Below are 16,589 nucleotides of genomic sequence, written 5' to 3' on the forward strand. Positions count from 1 at the left end.
TGTATGCTCCGTCAATTTTACCAATGTTCATTTCTCTTTCCACTTCTGAACACTTTTCTTTAATCCACTCTTCTTTCGCCAGTTTGCATTTCCTATTTATAGCATTTCTTAATTGCCGATAGTTCCTTTTACTTTCTTCATCATTAGCATTCTTATATTTTCTACGTTCATCCATCAGCTGCAATATATTGTCTGAAACCCAAGGTTTTCTACCAGTTCTCTTTATTCCGCCTAAGTTTGCTTCAGCTGATTTAAGAATTTCCTTTTTAACATTCTCCCATTCTTCTTCTACATTTTCTACCATATCTTTTTTACTCAGACCTCTTGCGATGTCCTCCTCAAAAATCTTCTTTACCTCCTCTTCCTCAAGCTTCTCTAAATTCCACCGATTCATCTGACAACTTTTCTTCAGGTTTTTAAACCCCAATCTACATTTCATTATCACCAAATTATGGTCGCTATCAATGTCTGCTCCAGGGTAAGTTTTGCAGTCAACGAGTTGATTTCTAAATCTTTGCTTAACCATGATATAATCTATCTGATACCTTCCAGTATCGCCTGGCTTTTTCCAAGTGTATATTCTTCTATTATGATTTTTAAATTGGGTGTTGGCAATTACTAAATTATACTTCGTGCAAAATTCTATAAGTCGGTCCCCTCTTTCATTCCTTTTGCCCAGCCCATATTCACCCACTATATTTCCTTCCTTGCCTTTTCCAATGCTTGCATTCAAGTATTATAAATAAATAAACTAAACAGTGTCGGTAAATAGAAAAAAGAAAGACTATTTAAATAAAATTAAGAAAAGTCAATCAGAAATAAATAAATTAAAAAAATCTAATATTTCAAAGTAAATGCCCCGGCTATAATATGATCAAGAGTGTAAGAGAGGGAGAGAGAGAGTAATAGAGGGAGGAGAGTGTGTGTGTAGATTCCAATTAGTAATAAGTTGAAGATAAAATTTTATCACTGTCTGTTATTTGCTTTTTGGACAGTTTCTTATTAAACAATTTCAATTAACTGAACAAGTACTTGTAATGTACTTGTTCAGTTAAGGTGCTGAAACAGTGTAAGGTGTTGCTTTGTTATTGTGTATGTTGTAATTTCTGTAGTGTTTATGGTGTAGTGTACGTGTACGGTGTAAAATATTTAGTAGGTCGTGTGCAGTGGGAAAAAGCTGCATAGGTGGGGACGCCAACCCCCAAAGTCTTAAACAGTGAGATCGTGTCCAGTCGGGAGACATGAGAAACGAATAGGTATTTAAATCTGTTTTTCTTTTTTGTCGGTAGTACTTTATCAACATCCTTTGGAGAAGCGGTAGCGGCCCAGCTTTCATCCAGAAGATCTGCGTTCGAATCTCGATGGGACTTAATTTTTCAAACGTTACATAAAATTAATCTTTTTATTATTACCGTATCAAAAAAAACCGAAAGCGGTAAAGAAAAATTAAATTTACAAATCATAATCCTCAGTAATTTTTGTTTTTTGTTTATTAACAGGTTCATGTCGGTCGGTATGGTGGTGTACTGGGGATTTATGTGCGTTGTTCCAACACTAGCATATATTTTATATGTGATAAATGCTGATAAAATCGATTTGAATGATGTAATTACACCTTTACCGTCGCTATTATTGATTACAATTTATAATAATGACAATAAAATAATATTGACTTCAAATGTAATTACGCAAATAATAATATATACTACGTCTTTAACCCTGATTGCGGTATGGGTGTTATTAGAAACGTGTTCTTTAGTTTATATTTGTTTTGAATTGGACTATTTAAGCGGTATCATTAAAAATATGGATAATATAATCGATAAATTGGATATTAAAAATGAAAATAATTCTTATGAAAATTTATCTGAGATGGAAACAAAATTAAGCGATCTACAACTGAGACATTTTGTAATGAATGTACATCAACATCACCTCATAATAATACAGTAAGTGTAATTTTTTATAAGTGCATATTAATTATTTAAAATATAAAGACATGAAGGAATCTCAAGTTAAAAATACATTAAACGCAAAGAAAAACTACAAAATAACCTTCAATTTAGTAGACGTTATTGAAAATAATTTTGAGCACATATTTATGTACGTCTAGAACGACATGTAGAAAATTTAGGTTTTATAATTAATTTAACAAATCGCTTACAAAAACATATTGTTTTTATTAAAGAAAATCTTTAATTGTTTTTAAATAGACATGAAAACAGTTTCGTTGTAAAGTCTGATAAAGGAGAATATTTTTTGTTTTTTTAAATATGACAATGACTTTTTTTTTTTGTCTTCAGTCATTTGACTGGTTTGATGCAGCTCTCCAAGATTCCCTATCTAGTGCTAGTCGTTTCATTTCAGTATACCCTCTACATCCTACATCCCCAACAATTTGTTTTACATACTCCAAACGTGGCCTGCCTACACAATTTTTCCCTTCTACCTGTCCTTCCAATATTAAAGCGACTATTCCAGGATGCCTTAGTATGTGGCCTATAAGTCTGTCTCTTCTTTTAACTATATTTTTCCAAACGCTTCTTTCTTCATCTATTTGCCGCAATACCTCTTCATTTGTCACTTTATCCACCCATCTGATTTTTAACATTCTCCTATAGCACCGCATTTCAAAAGCTTCTAATCTTTTCTTCTCGGATACTCCGATCGTCCAAGTTTCACTTCCATATAAAGCGACACTCCAAACATACACTTTCAAAAATCTTTTCCTGAGATTTAAATTAATTTTTGATGTAAACAAATTATATTTCTTACTGAAGGCTCGTTTAGCTTGTGCTATTCGGCATTTTATATCGCTCCTGCTTCGTCCATCTTTAGTAATTTTACTTCCCAAATAACAAAATTCTTCTACCTCCGTAATCTTTTCTCCTCCTATTTTCACATTCAGCGGTCCATCTTTGTTATTTCTACTACATTTCATTACTTTTGTTTTGTTCTTGTTTATTTTCATGCGATAGTTCTTGCGTAGGACTTCATCTATGCCGTTCATTGTTTCTTCTAAATCCTTTTTACTCTCGGCTAGAATTACTATATCATCGGCAAATCGTAGCATCTTTATCTTTTCACCTTGTACTGTTACTCCGAATCTAAATTGTTCTTTAACATCATTGTTAATGATTATATATTAAAAAAATACATTCATAAAAACAGAGTGATTTTAGTCCTGTTACCCAGTTTTAAATGGAATTTAAGAAAGGGAAATTTAGGTGGAATAAAAAAATGTATTTGTTACTTACAAAAGAGATTTAATAAAAAGCTATTACTTACATAATTGTTAAATAATATGCTCAAAATGCCCACCCGTTGCGGTTATACACGCACGGACTCTTTTCAGCATATTAGCAGAAACCTTTTTAAGAGTCGCATTGGAAATATTCGCGATTAAGTCTGTAATATTGATTTAAGTTCATCAATAGCGTGAGAATTGTTTTTGAAGGCCTCGGACTTAAGCCCCACAAAAAGCAGTCAGGAGATTTGAGGTCTGGGAACCTTGTAGGCCATAAGCCCTTGCTTATTATTCGATCATCAAAGAACTCTTGCAGAAAATCCACGGTTTCTCGAGATGGCGCGTGTAGCGCCGTCTTGCTGAAACCAGCAATACCGTTCTTGAGGTTCCAGGAGGGACACAAATCGGCGCACAATATTCCTGTATACTTCACCATTTACTGTCTGTTCGAAGAATACGGGTCTGAACAACTTAATCGGGTCTATTGGTCACTTAATTTTCTTCCAAAGTAAGGTTGAAGCCCTCCCTAACTAAAGTTGTATAACTTTACTACATCACTATGAATAAATCAGTAAAATAGTGTAAGTTTGTAGAACATCAATTGTAGAGCAAAAGTTCATATGTAGATGACTCTATAAAATTTGTACTTATGATAAAATAAATTAACTTTTACTTTTAAATTTCTCGAGTGAGTACAGACTAATTGCTCGATTACAGTCGTTAATGAGAGTTCTCACTAGAAAAACGTAAGATTAGGCACGAGTGATTTTCAAACCAAGGAGATATCGGATGAAAGCATAGATCCTACAACTCTGGCGAGTAGTAGTTTTTAATTGGAAAATTTTATTTATTTTTTTTTCAGGAAAGTGAAAGATGTATATAATTCATTGAAATTTTCCTTGCTGGTGTATAATCAACTGGCATGCTTCCATTTCAGTGTTGTTCTATATTGTATGTTTCAGGTAATAATACTATTTAAACAAAATTTGTAATTAGTAAAATAAAAATTAATGAATAATATTTTGATATTGTTGAAGTTATTTGTTAATTTTTGATGTACAATTGCGATGAATGTATGACAAAACCGTTATGTGACTTCATAGGCATAAAAAGTCACCTAATTTTTTTTTTACAAACCTCACCACTTTCAACGCTGAATTTACTCATTTTAATATTATATACTTTTATAGTGTCTTTATGTTTCTTTACCGCATAAGATAAAGCGTAGCTTTGTGTGGAAGTGAAACTTGGACGATCAGAATATCTGAGAAGAAAAGATTAGAAGCTTTTGAAATTTGGTGCTAAATATGGTGCCAAAATATTTTTGTTGGAAAATAAAACTTAAAATCATAAAATTGAAAAACATTTCGATAGGAGAATGTTCAAAACAGGCGGATAAATTGACAAATGAAGAGGTTTTACAGTAAATCGATGAAGAAAGAAGCGTTTGGAAAAATATAGTTAAAAGAAGAGACAGACTTACAGGCCACCTATTAAGGCGTCCTGGAATAGTCCCTTTAATATTGGAGGGACAGGTAGAAGGAAAAAATTGTGCAGGCAGCCAACATTTGGAATATATAAAACAAATTTTTAGGTATGTAGAATGTAGGGGTACACCGAAATGAAACGACTAGCACTAGATAGGGAATCTTGAAGAACTGGTTTGACCAAAAAGAAAAAAAATTCTGATATAGACACCACAAAAAAATGTTACGCAATGTGGTGTCAACCACAATGCAATTGTGTAACTGTCCACTTTATTAAAGAATTGGAGGATCGTATATCTCACTTTCAAATAAAATAAGTTTAAATGAAGTGCAGCAAAAATGCGTATATGTAATTAACAGGTGTACAAGGAAGTCATGTGGTATCCACATCATAATTTTTGTTATATGAGATCACCACACCACAAGCATTCAGGAGAGAACAATCATAGAACTTTAATAAAAACAATTGAGATACATTATTTTAAAGGGTATTGTTATAACAACCCTAACTAAAATGACAGTCGCTTAACATTTTTTTTTTATTACGTTGTTTCAAAAGCGATCTGCAGTATAAATCCCATGTATTTCCACAATTAAAAATAGATTAGTTTGATTTAGGAATAGTTTTAATTTCTTCGTTGGCAGGGTTAGGATGGATAGTCTACCGAAAAAAATTATTATTTTGCGATAGGAGACATTTGATACATTCTCCTTTTAATGATGAAAAAATAATTAAGGGTTCCACACTTTTTTAATATTTATTAACTTTAAAAAGTAATTGTTGTAAAATTTATTTTTATTTATACAATTACATTTCAACACGAATTCTTTTTCAGAACAATGAAATTTCTGGCAAAGGAAAATATGTGATGGCATATTTAACGACAGTTGGCTGTTACGGAATGAGTTGCATTATGGGACAATTTCTAGTAAACACGGTAGGATAATTCTACGTATCTTAACTTAGTATTGTGTGTGCTTGAGACTTAATGTAAAAATACAATTTTTTTTTGTTTGTTCTAGAGTGAAAATCTATGGAATGCAATAGCTTCAAATCCTTGGCAAAATAAACCGTCATGGTTTAAACACTGCATCAAAATGTTATTAATTGGTACACAAAAACCATTGAAAATGGAGCCGGCCGGTTTATATGTATTGGATTTAAATTTTTTGTTAAAGGTAAAATTAATATTTAAATATTAGGTTGGTAGTACTGATTTAATTTAAATGGAAGTTTTTTGTTTATTCTCTATGTGATGTTATATAGAGTTTGCACAGCAGAAAATGGTGTTTAAAGGCGACTTATGTATAATTTAAAAGAGGAAATACATTTATATGGTGTACATTTATTGTTATGCGATGGAAATAACCGTCGAGTACTTTTTTTTACTTTTTCTTTTGAAACCAGTTTGATACTGTAAATTAAAACCGATTAATAGATAAACTTACATAATAAATGAGTGGATGGGATGGTATTGAACATTTAATAAATTACAAGTACTTGTTCAGTTAATTGAAATTGTTTAATAAGAAACTGTCCAAAAAGCAAATAATAGACAGTGATAAAATTTTATCTTCAACTTATTACTAATTGGAATCTACACACACACTCTCCTCCCTCTATTACTCTCTCTCTCCCTCTCTTACACTCTTGATCATATTATAGCCGGGGCATTTACTTTGAAATATTAGATTTTTTTAAATTTATTTATTTCTGACTGACTTTTCTTAATTTTATTTAAATAGTCTTTCTTTTTCTATTTTTCCGACACTGTTTAGTTTATTTATTTATAATACTTGAAAATTACTGAAAGTAACGGATTTATTATGTTTTGTTATTGTATTTCTTGATTCTGTTGTGCATTAGCTACAAAAGATGATGATAGTAACTGCTAACTGAAGAAAATGACATATAACGGAGGTAGCGAGTTGAAAGCAGAAAATATAAAAATTTAAAAAAAATTGACCGATATTGAAAATCATGTCACAATTTTGGGTACGGTCATCAATCCAACCTTTTATTTATAACATTTTTCTTGTCTTAAAGAGATCTTTAATATGATTTACACACAAAGGGTGTTACCATTTAGAATATTTGATTTACAAATCCTTGGCCAACTCCCAAGTTTTTTTTTTAACCTGCAGGACCACCGTTAGGTTTTTTAGGATACCTCCTTTAGGATACACTCCTTTAGGATACCCCTCCCTAACTCCAGGCTCTTAGCGTTTAAGTCCCCATGCACAACTACTGCACCTGTGTGTACCCTCACAGCCGCCGCCAAGTCATCCAAAAACTTATGGTAGCAATCCATGCTGCTGTTAGGGGAGACGTAGCGACTAAAAACCACCAACCCCCCCAACAGAAACCCACCACCTGGGCCCTGTCAGGTAATAGCCAGTCCCAGTCTCACCACCATTATCGCCGCACTATTTCCAGTATCCATGATCCAGCTAGCTTCTGAAACCACAGCCCAATTTGGCTCAGCAACAACCATAACATTTCCTGACCGTTGATTAAATCAAAGAATTAACAAGTACGGTTAAAAGCAGATACAAAAAAACACAGGTGATAAATTACTGAATATAAAGGTTTTGTATTCAATTTAATTTGTTTGTTAAGAGGTCAAAGTTTACCAAAAGCCTGAAATTTAAGAATGGAAGATGGGAGAAAAAAGCATAATATAAAAAAAGTTATAAGTCAATTAAGTAGTTTTAATGATAATAAAATTATGTTTACTTTTATTTGTAGGTACTACAAGTCTCATACTCGTATTGCAATCTGATGTTACAATTCAACAGCAAAAAAAGATAAAAGTATATAAATTAATAAATGATTTTTAAGCGTTGATAAATTTTAGAATTTTAAAGTTTAAATGTTTTATTTAATGAGTTTTGTTTTTACAACTTTAACCTCTTAAATATCCTTTTAAATTTTAAATATCAATAGCACAGTCAGATTTATCATCAAGCTAACTAGCAACCCTGTTACATCACACAGGGAGGTGTTTCACAAGACTAAATGTGCATTCACCCCCGTAAAAATATACTAATAGAATCATAGAATTGAGTTTTTGTAAATAATTTCACATAAATAAGAATAACAAAAATTTTACATTGAAATAATGGAAAATATCTTTTATTCAGACCAGCACATACTTATAAAGATTATATCAATAATGTGTTATAATATCAAGATTATTTTTAAAATGTTTAATTAGTATTATTTAAAACTTCATCGAAAAAGTAAAATTGTTTCTGTAAAAGAAAACCTCTTAATTTTATTTTAAACAGTTCGTAGATTTCTTAATGAATAATAAAGTCTTGTCTTGTAAGTTGAAATACTTTGATGTTGATTAACAAGAAAATAACTGTACCGTTGTCAGTAGTTTGATTTAGATGAAAATACTTCTTATTTTAACGAATAATCATCTTTTAGTAAAGATTGTACATTCGTACATATAAATGCAAGGAACTATTATAATATTTATTTTTTTCAAATATTGGACTGCATGACTGCTGATTATATTTATCGACACTAAATGATGTTTTGAGGAAGCACCGAGACACTTACTAATCGATTGAAATAAACGTAATTTTTTATCTTAATCTTAAGATGAATAAAAAATTTAATGTAAATATAACAAAAAGGTTTTTAATAAATAAATTAAAACAAATTGAAATTATTTTATTTTTATTTAAAAATTTTATTTCAATAAGGAACAAATTTAAATTTATACATACAACAATTATTTATTATTTATTCTGGCATTATTTTTTGCTGTAAAACAATTTTTAAATCAAGATGTGATAAAATTTAAAAAAATGTTTGTAAATATTTAATCTATGCAAAGAAAATGGGGTACTTTACAAAAAGATGCCTGCAACCGATAAGGCGATCTGAAGTCTGTAAGTTAGATGGCGCCACTGAAAGGTTATCGCTATCGCTTAGCTAGTATAGGTAAACTATCGCTTTAATAATAACAAAATCCATCTCTTAGCTAAAGTTGATATCTGAATACCTACATCGGACATAAAATTATAAATTAACCGAACTTAACCTATGCTTGCTAACTTTCACTAATGAGTGTAGTAGGTTAAGTTTGATTAGATTATATTTATTATCTTATGTCAATGTAGCGTTTCAGTGGCGCCATCTAAGAACTAATTAACTACACTATAACATTTCATTTCTATTTTCAATTCAATATCGTACGACAAAATATTTAGTGTAGGAACTGATGCAGACCACTTGGTTACTGTTTGATAAAAAATTGTGTAATTCATTTGTCCATAGTCTTAGAAATTATTGGCGATTTTGCAAAGAGAACTTGTGAAAATTTGACATATGATGCCTTGGGAAAATCTGAATTCATCAAGGGTACTCGGAAAAATTTGGGAAAAACAGCTTTAAAAATACGTATAAATTTGCTAAGTTTTTAATATAATTATTATACGAATAAAATTTACCGAAGTAAATCAAAAAAATCCATGAGTATCACATTTTGAAAAATACGTTATATAATGTTATATATTGATAATAAGTACATTTGTAGATGAGGTGTAACTACCGAGCGGTTGTAATTAGGGAAAACATCTTAGATACAAAATTCATACGCAAAAATGTTTTTGTAATTTCTGTTTAAAAAAGTTAGATTTACTGCCTTACTGGAAACATTTTAAATGTTCCTGAAAAGTAATTTTCATAATGGACTTGAAAATTTAGGATAAGTTTTCCATTTAAAGTTCTTCATAACTTTTCTATTTCAGAAGATTTTCAAAGATGACGCATTTCAAATGAACAGTTTTTACTTTTTCTTACACGTACAATCTCAAATTTTTTCTACACTCGGGGATCTGTTAATAAAAGTTCCAATTACATATATATTCTGGATACGTTTTCTCAGAAAAATAACTATTTAAGGAATTTCTAAAAAATATATTTTTAACAGAAAAATTATGTTAGAAACAGAATAGAAAAATAATTTGGTTTGAATATTAAAAAAGCATCAGAAAATATTTTCACTGCTTAAAAAGTATTAAATTATGAGAACATTTTTTTTTTCTTATCTTTTGAGATATAGGAACTGTAAGTTGCAAATCTTTTTGGCCCATTAACTGATTGTAACTGAAAAAATTAAATAACATCAATATTCTATTTACAGAAATTATCAAGTCAAATTTTATCTAAACAGCATGATGACATTAAGTTAAAAAAAACTTATACAAAATTCGTATTCTACAAATATCCTTACAGAATCTTTCAATACCAAAATTGAAAATTCTTTTTTGCGAGAGTGGATTGCAAAACATTAAGATATGCAAAACACGACATACAAAATTTGATTTGATTAGAGTACTTTTCTTTATAGAGGGCGTTTCATAATGTTCTTCGGAGTTTAGAAAATTCATTACCAAAAAACTATTTCACTCATAAGAATAAAACAAGTACTGTACGAAAGAGTACTTCAAATAGTATTTTTCCACATATACTAGGCAGTTAGCAAACCATTTGCTCACTAGGCGTCGACAGTAAAGAAAATGTCTGCCACGGGAAGTGAGAAGTCTATTTGCGTGTTAGAATTTCACTCGTCAAAGTCAGTAATTTCTGTGCAACATGCGTTTCGGTTGAAATTTCATCAGGAGCCACCGAGTGACAATTCAATTTGCACACTGTATAAACAATTCAGTGAAACCAGTTGCTTGTACAAGCGAAAATCAATCTGTCGTCCATCAACCTCATTAGTCAATGTCAAACGTGTGCGTGCAAGTTTCATTCGCACCCTGTCAAAATCGACTGCGGCTACAGGCAGAGAATTAGGAAAACAACAGTGTGGAGAGTTGTCCGTAAACGTTTATTATTCAAACCGTACCGTCTTCAATTAATCCAGCATCTTTCTGATGGAGATAAAACACGTAGGCTCGATTTTTGTTTACAGTTACAGGAAAAGATGAAGGTTTTCTAAACAAGATAATTTTCAGCGATGAAGCTACTTTCCGTATTAACGGCACAGTAAACCGCCATAACGTGCGAGTTTGGGGAACTGAAAACCCACATGCTTATGCGGAAGGCATTTGGGATTCTCCAAAAGTAAACGTTTTTTGTGCGATCTCTAGTGAGACAGTGTATTTCCATTCTTTTTTATGGAAATGACAGTAACCGGCACGATATACCTGGATATGTTACAATTATGGCTTACGTCACAGCTACTCAACGACTTCATTTTCCAGCAAGACGGTTGTCCTACCCGTTTTCATAACAAGGTTCAACCGTACCTTAACACAACATTACCTAGGTGCCAGATAGGAAGTGGGCCTGAAGAAGACCAACACGTTATGCTGTAGCCACCAAGATCACCAGACCTCACGCCATGTGATTTCTTTCTCTGGGGTTACGTGACAGATAAGTTGTTTATCCCATCAATGCCGCACGATATCGCTGAGCTAAAGGATCGCACAATCAATGTAATCAACTCTATCGAAAATGACATGTTAGAACGAGTTTGGTAAGAGCTAGACTTTTGTGTTGATGTGTGCCGTGTTACCAGAGGAGAACATATTGAACATTTATAGATTTTAACAAAAACTGTTTGAGTCCCTGCATCACCTCGTACAACTTTCATTTAGGTAAGTGAAATACATTTTTGTACTGAATTTTTGTAACTCCTAAGAACATTATGAAACGCCATGCAGTATAGGCAAAGTAAAAAAAAAAAAATATTTAGGTATTTATGTACAATATATAGAAGTTTATTCCATAATATATATGATAAAACCGTTCACTGCAAATAACACAATATTATAAAGAAAGTATAATCAATCTAGAGTTTTATTGGATAATTAATCATTTTTTTCCGCCGTGGCAAGGAATCGTGAATCAAGAACGTACCTCTATCGTATTTTGATTCATTTATTTTTTTTTCATACTCGTAAAATAATAGATATTATATAAACTTAAACTGATTTAAGGATTAATCATCGATAAAAGAAATATTTACAAGGAGTCATTTAATAATATAATTATATCATAATAAACTTAAATCTAAATTAATAAATTAAATTACATCACATCAATAAATATATATATATATATATATATATCTTCTGTTTTATTTCTCTCACATCAACTATTTACAATTTTTGTATTTAATTAATGTTTTTTTTGCTTTTCCTTTTGAAGAAATAAGCATTTAAAATAATGGTACCCATATAAATCACATATAGTAGTCAGTCGGTTATTTACTAATCTAAATGACGAATAATAAATATATATATATATATATGTATACAAACATATACAAAATACAATTATACGGAGAATTATTCTTATTTATAAGAAATGTTATATTTTATGTTTACTAAAAAAAAAAACTTAGTCAAAATCAATATTTATTTATTTATTACTAATAATTCCTGCATTATCCAAAAAATTTATCAGAAATAACATACATTCATAGTTTAATACAATATAGGATGAACCAAAGTAAGGAAAATTTTCATAATAACGATGGGGCAAGACTGCCATTTATTAAACATGTCTGTATATACAGCAACACAATCGTATTGTTATTATTATATTAAACTGTGGAGTGATATACAACGTGAGAACACTTTAAAATCGTAAAACAAAAAATCAGCAAAGGACTGCATAACATGAAATGAGAGATTTTCCCTTCATATCAATTACAAGTAATGAAATGGAAAACCATTTTACGTAACAAATTTAATAAATGACTAGAAATTGATTACAAGGTGTTAATATAAATTCCGGCGATATTATACTAGATGACAGAAGGTGCTGAACGTAACAATGTTTACTCGAGTAAAAATTAATGTCTAGTTAAACAAATCAAACATTTTAATTTATAAAATTTGTTTAATAACATAAGAAAACTAACAACATATGAAATCAGGTAGCGTCTTAACAACATTTGTCTGCAGGGGGATAAAACTTTACATAATTGAAATATGGGGCTCTGAAAACCCACATGCAATTATCGAGAAACAACACGATTCGCCTAAAGTTAATGTGTGGTGTGGTGCGATGAAAAATCGTGTTATAGGGCCATTAATCGTTTTTTCTTTGCTGAAAAAACGATAAATGGAGTCGTGTATCTTGACATGTTAACCGATTATTGCTTTCCTCAGCTGGATGAACTCGAAAACATTCATCGACTTCATTTCCAACACGATGGTGCTCCCCCGCACTTCAATGCATCGGTCACGGACGCTTTGAACGAAAAATTTGGAGATCGATGGATAGGCCGGCAATGACCTGTACTTTGGCCTCCAAGGAGTCCAGACCTGACACCTTGCGATTTTTTCTTGTGGGGGTACATCAAAAGCGTTGTTTATACGCAAAAAATTCGCAACCTAAACCGCTTAAAAAGCAGGATTAATGAAGCGATGACAACCGTTAACGAAGAAATGTTAACTAATGTTTGGAGAGAAGTTGAGTATCGTTTGGGCATTTGTCAAGCGACTAAGGGCGCACATATTAAAATTTACTAATTATGTAAAAAAATGTTTGAGATGACAAATTTGAAAAATAAAAAACATAAACTGTAAGAAATTCTGTTTTAATTTAAACCATGTTCAGAACCGCACCATTCTTTTATGATAACCCTGTATATTGGTTCAGGGATGCATAAAAAATTATAATAAAATTAAGCTAATTATATTCCCACTACTAAAAGTTTGATTGACTTAAAATTTCAGGATTGTAAACAATTCATATATTACAACCGGTGTAATAAATTTCAAGTTCCTATGATCCCCCCACAAAAAGTTGAATTATTAATAAAAAGGTGGTAAAACATCAGCATTCCCTTGTCAGTTTAAATTCAAATTTTAATACAATTAATGATTCATATATAAAAATAAATATAGATGGACTTCTCAACAGATAACTGAAAACAATCATTAAATAATTTTCCATTCCACAATAAATTGAATAATCTTTTTATTTATAATATTTTTTTTTTTTTAAATTGAAATTGAAATTTATCTAAACATCACTTCTTATAACTTTATGATGCTTTACATATTTGTGAAATAATGGTGAGGTTTCAAATAATCATAATATTGGAACAAAGCACGGCACATAAATACATAAAAATTAAGAAAAAACTCTTAAGTTTTTCAATAAATAAATTCAAGTTACAAGGTTGGTTAGTCTGAAAACGATTCAACATATTTTGTGGCTCACTAAGTTTGAGGAAGTGTTAGGTACAAATACCGTTGCGTATTTGATGAAGAAATACCAATAAAAAATAATACTCACAAACAGGACAAATAACTGAAGTGAAACGGGCAACCTACTGAAGCAGTCATAATTACAATAAAAATCAGTGCTTAATGACACCTCTGAAGGTATGTGTACAAGTTATTTTTGTAGCTTGAAAAAAAAACAGTACAAAAGTGGTTCTATAGAGTTAGGTGTTAAAAAAAATAAGATCTTTTCACCACATTTAAAAAAAAAAAAATTATATTTTACAGATTATAAAATTCAGATGTTATACAATATTTATCAACACACCACAGAAAATCATACGTTTTCATTGGTAAAGCTTACATTTTATGTTTTTGTGACAAGTAAATCTGAACAATGTTCGAGTATGTACCGATGTATTGAAATTCTACATATCATTATGGGAAATCAATTTTATGACCTAAAACTTAATGCGTGACATGAGACACGAGTTATAGATTCCAATTTTTTACTCGAAAAAAGGCTATAATGAGAAACAATTTCCATGATATGTTAAAAGGATATGGAGTGCCCCAAATAGAAAGGGATTCGTAAAGGACGAGTAGCTTGCCTTCCAATATATACATATTTTACCTCAATGCATTTTTTATATATGAAATCATTAGACACAAGTGTAGAAATAAGAAATTTTAAAACTTTTAAAAGAAAAATACTGAAACGGTTTCTATCACACCGTGTACAGGAAATCGTTGAATTATTTTTGTTGATCGTAGGATAACTAAAGAAGCACATTTCAGAGTTTAATGAACAGGTAAGATTCTTGGAAAATTGTTCATCATTTTACATTTTACTTTATTCAATTAACTGACTTTTTAAAAATTCCACCATTATTTTACAAAAATATTATAAGCAACGCAATTAAATTACTTATAGCTAAGACCAAAGTAAAATTAATAAAAATTTTTAACAGGTATAACAAATGTTTTGACTAAGTATTTTAAATACTTGAAAAAAAAAATAGAAAAACTAAAAAGTTCTCAATAATCATGCGACATTACAATAATACATTGACGTAAAATCAAATATGGACTAAGATTATCTCCTTTTTTATACCGTAAATAATTCAGCGTTTTCAAAAAATCACCTGAAATATAAAAAAGAAAGATAATCTTAGTAATCTGAAAATCATCTTACGCTATCTGACGGTATAGTTTCAGTTAAATGCGACGAAGATGGAGAATTAGAATTTCCACAACCACATGTTGTACTAAAATTCATCGAGACAGATCTGTGCGTAGTTTTATTAAACGCATTATCACTTGATAATCTATTTAATTTTATATCGTTCGGCGATTCAGATCTCCCTACAGACGATAAAAATAAAGACGATTTATTATTAACAGGCGATTGTGATGTAGATATCGCTTCATTCGATGTAATCATAGGATTATTTGATCGTTGGCTCGTCTGATTGTTATTATCGATTAATGGGGTTTGCGGTGCCGATCTCTGAATTAATTGTAATCCCGATAAAATACCATGATTATTATTTCTAGGTAGTAAAGTCGGATCGACAGATAATTGTCGTATATTTTGATATGATCTTGCGTGCGTATCATCTACCGGTTGACTCAATTGTCTTCCTGCTCGTGTAGTATTACGTCTCAACGGGTTTGGTGTCGATTTATGTGAGATTCGAAAACTGCTGAAATTAACTAAACGACCGGTACGTCCAACGCCTGGTGATGTTAATGGATCAAATACGCCCCGCGATGATGATGAATGATGTTGTGATTTTGTACGACTTAAGCCACTACTGCCCTCTATAAATGCAGAAAAAAAGAAAAAAAATATTATAAATACAGGAAAATATATATATAATAAAGCATGATATATATCATAAAAAAATAATAAATATGCAATTAAATCGAAAAACAAATTCTTTTATAACTTATTACAATAACAGGATCAGTAATTATTTAGAAAGATGATGCGCATTCAAAGATAATAATTTTGGCATGTAATGTTTTCACTATATTGTATTTTTTGACTTCTCATTTAATAGAATTAAACGAGTTTCTGAACTTCGTAAGATATCAGCAGGAAACATAATGTAACCCTCGCCAATGCTGTCTTATTAACCTTAATTAAAAATAAATGTATACAATAACCAATTATTTAGTCTGAAAATAATGTATATACATTATATTATATATACATTAGTACAGTACTGAATTACAAAACTTTTCACGGGGATAGTTTGTAAATTACAAGGGACTAACTTGGATAATACTTAGCAATACTGGTTGAATTGTTTCTTTTTTGATGCTACACGTGCGTCATTTCCATTAGAAAAAGTTTATAAAAATATAATTATTTGATTACTAATATTTGTGTCATAATTAACTTTTATGCCCTTCACATAAATTAAGAAAAGTAAAAAAAAATACATTACAATAAAAAGATGGTAAAATTTAAAAACACTTTTTTCTTGTTTATTGGTGATTAACACGATGACTAAAACAATATATACAAAAATTATTGACTTGCTGGCTCACTTTCTAAACAATACTTCTAAAAAAAAACTACCCTAACCTAATTTAGCTAAACTAAAAAATTGTGTGTTATTATTTCAGTGGCCAGAAAT

The 16,589-nt window shown here is 30.4% G+C and overlaps 2 protein-coding genes across 4 annotated transcripts in view; one reads left to right on the forward strand and one right to left on the reverse strand.

Annotated features, from left to right (window-relative positions):
• Window positions 1-1,095: 1,095 nt before the first annotated feature.
• LOC142333209 (uncharacterized) lies at window positions 1,096-7,910 on the forward strand. The gene is made up of 6 exons (XM_075380186.1): window positions 1,096-1,256; window positions 1,500-1,949; window positions 4,110-4,209; window positions 5,571-5,672; window positions 5,758-5,913; window positions 7,484-7,910. The coding sequence occupies exons 2-6, from the start codon at window positions 1,504-1,506 to the stop codon at window positions 7,544-7,546; spliced, it is 867 nt and encodes a 288-aa protein (XP_075236301.1). The 5' UTR covers window positions 1,096-1,256; window positions 1,500-1,503; the 3' UTR covers window positions 7,547-7,910.
• Window positions 7,911-11,740: 3,830 nt separating this feature from the next.
• The window catches only part of Ac78C (adenylyl cyclase 78C), a 686,763-nt gene continuing 681,914 nt past the window's right edge, over window positions 11,741-16,589 (reverse strand). The window contains exon 26 of one of the 3 annotated variants that reach the window (XM_075380750.1): window positions 11,741-15,765. In XM_075380750.1, the coding sequence (XP_075236865.1) occupies window positions 15,128-15,765 (638 nt within the window). In that variant the 3' untranslated portion in view covers window positions 11,741-15,127. The remainder of the gene's footprint in view (window positions 15,766-16,589) is intronic. The other 2 variants (XM_075380751.1, XR_012758616.1) reach the window with 2 other exon arrangements.

The sequence above is a fragment of the Lycorma delicatula genome, chromosome 12 (assembly GCF_047948215.1).
Source record: "Lycorma delicatula isolate Av1 chromosome 12, ASM4794821v1, whole genome shotgun sequence".
Classification (NCBI taxonomy): domain Eukaryota; kingdom Metazoa; phylum Arthropoda; class Insecta; order Hemiptera; family Fulgoridae; genus Lycorma; species Lycorma delicatula.

Bases quoted from the DNA above. Each gene is read 5' to 3' on its own strand.
- LOC142333209 (XM_075380186.1), top strand. From the start codon at position 1,504: ATGTCGGTCGGTATGGTGGTGTACTGGGGATTTATGTGCGTTGTTCCA. The intron at 5,673-5,757 runs GTAGGATAATTC...TGTTTGTTCTAG, and splicing joins GACAATTTCTAGTAAACACG to AGTGAAAATCTATGGAATGC. The intron at 5,914-7,483 runs GTAAAATTAATA...TTTTATTTGTAG, and splicing joins ATTTAAATTTTTTGTTAAAG to GTACTACAAGTCTCATACTC.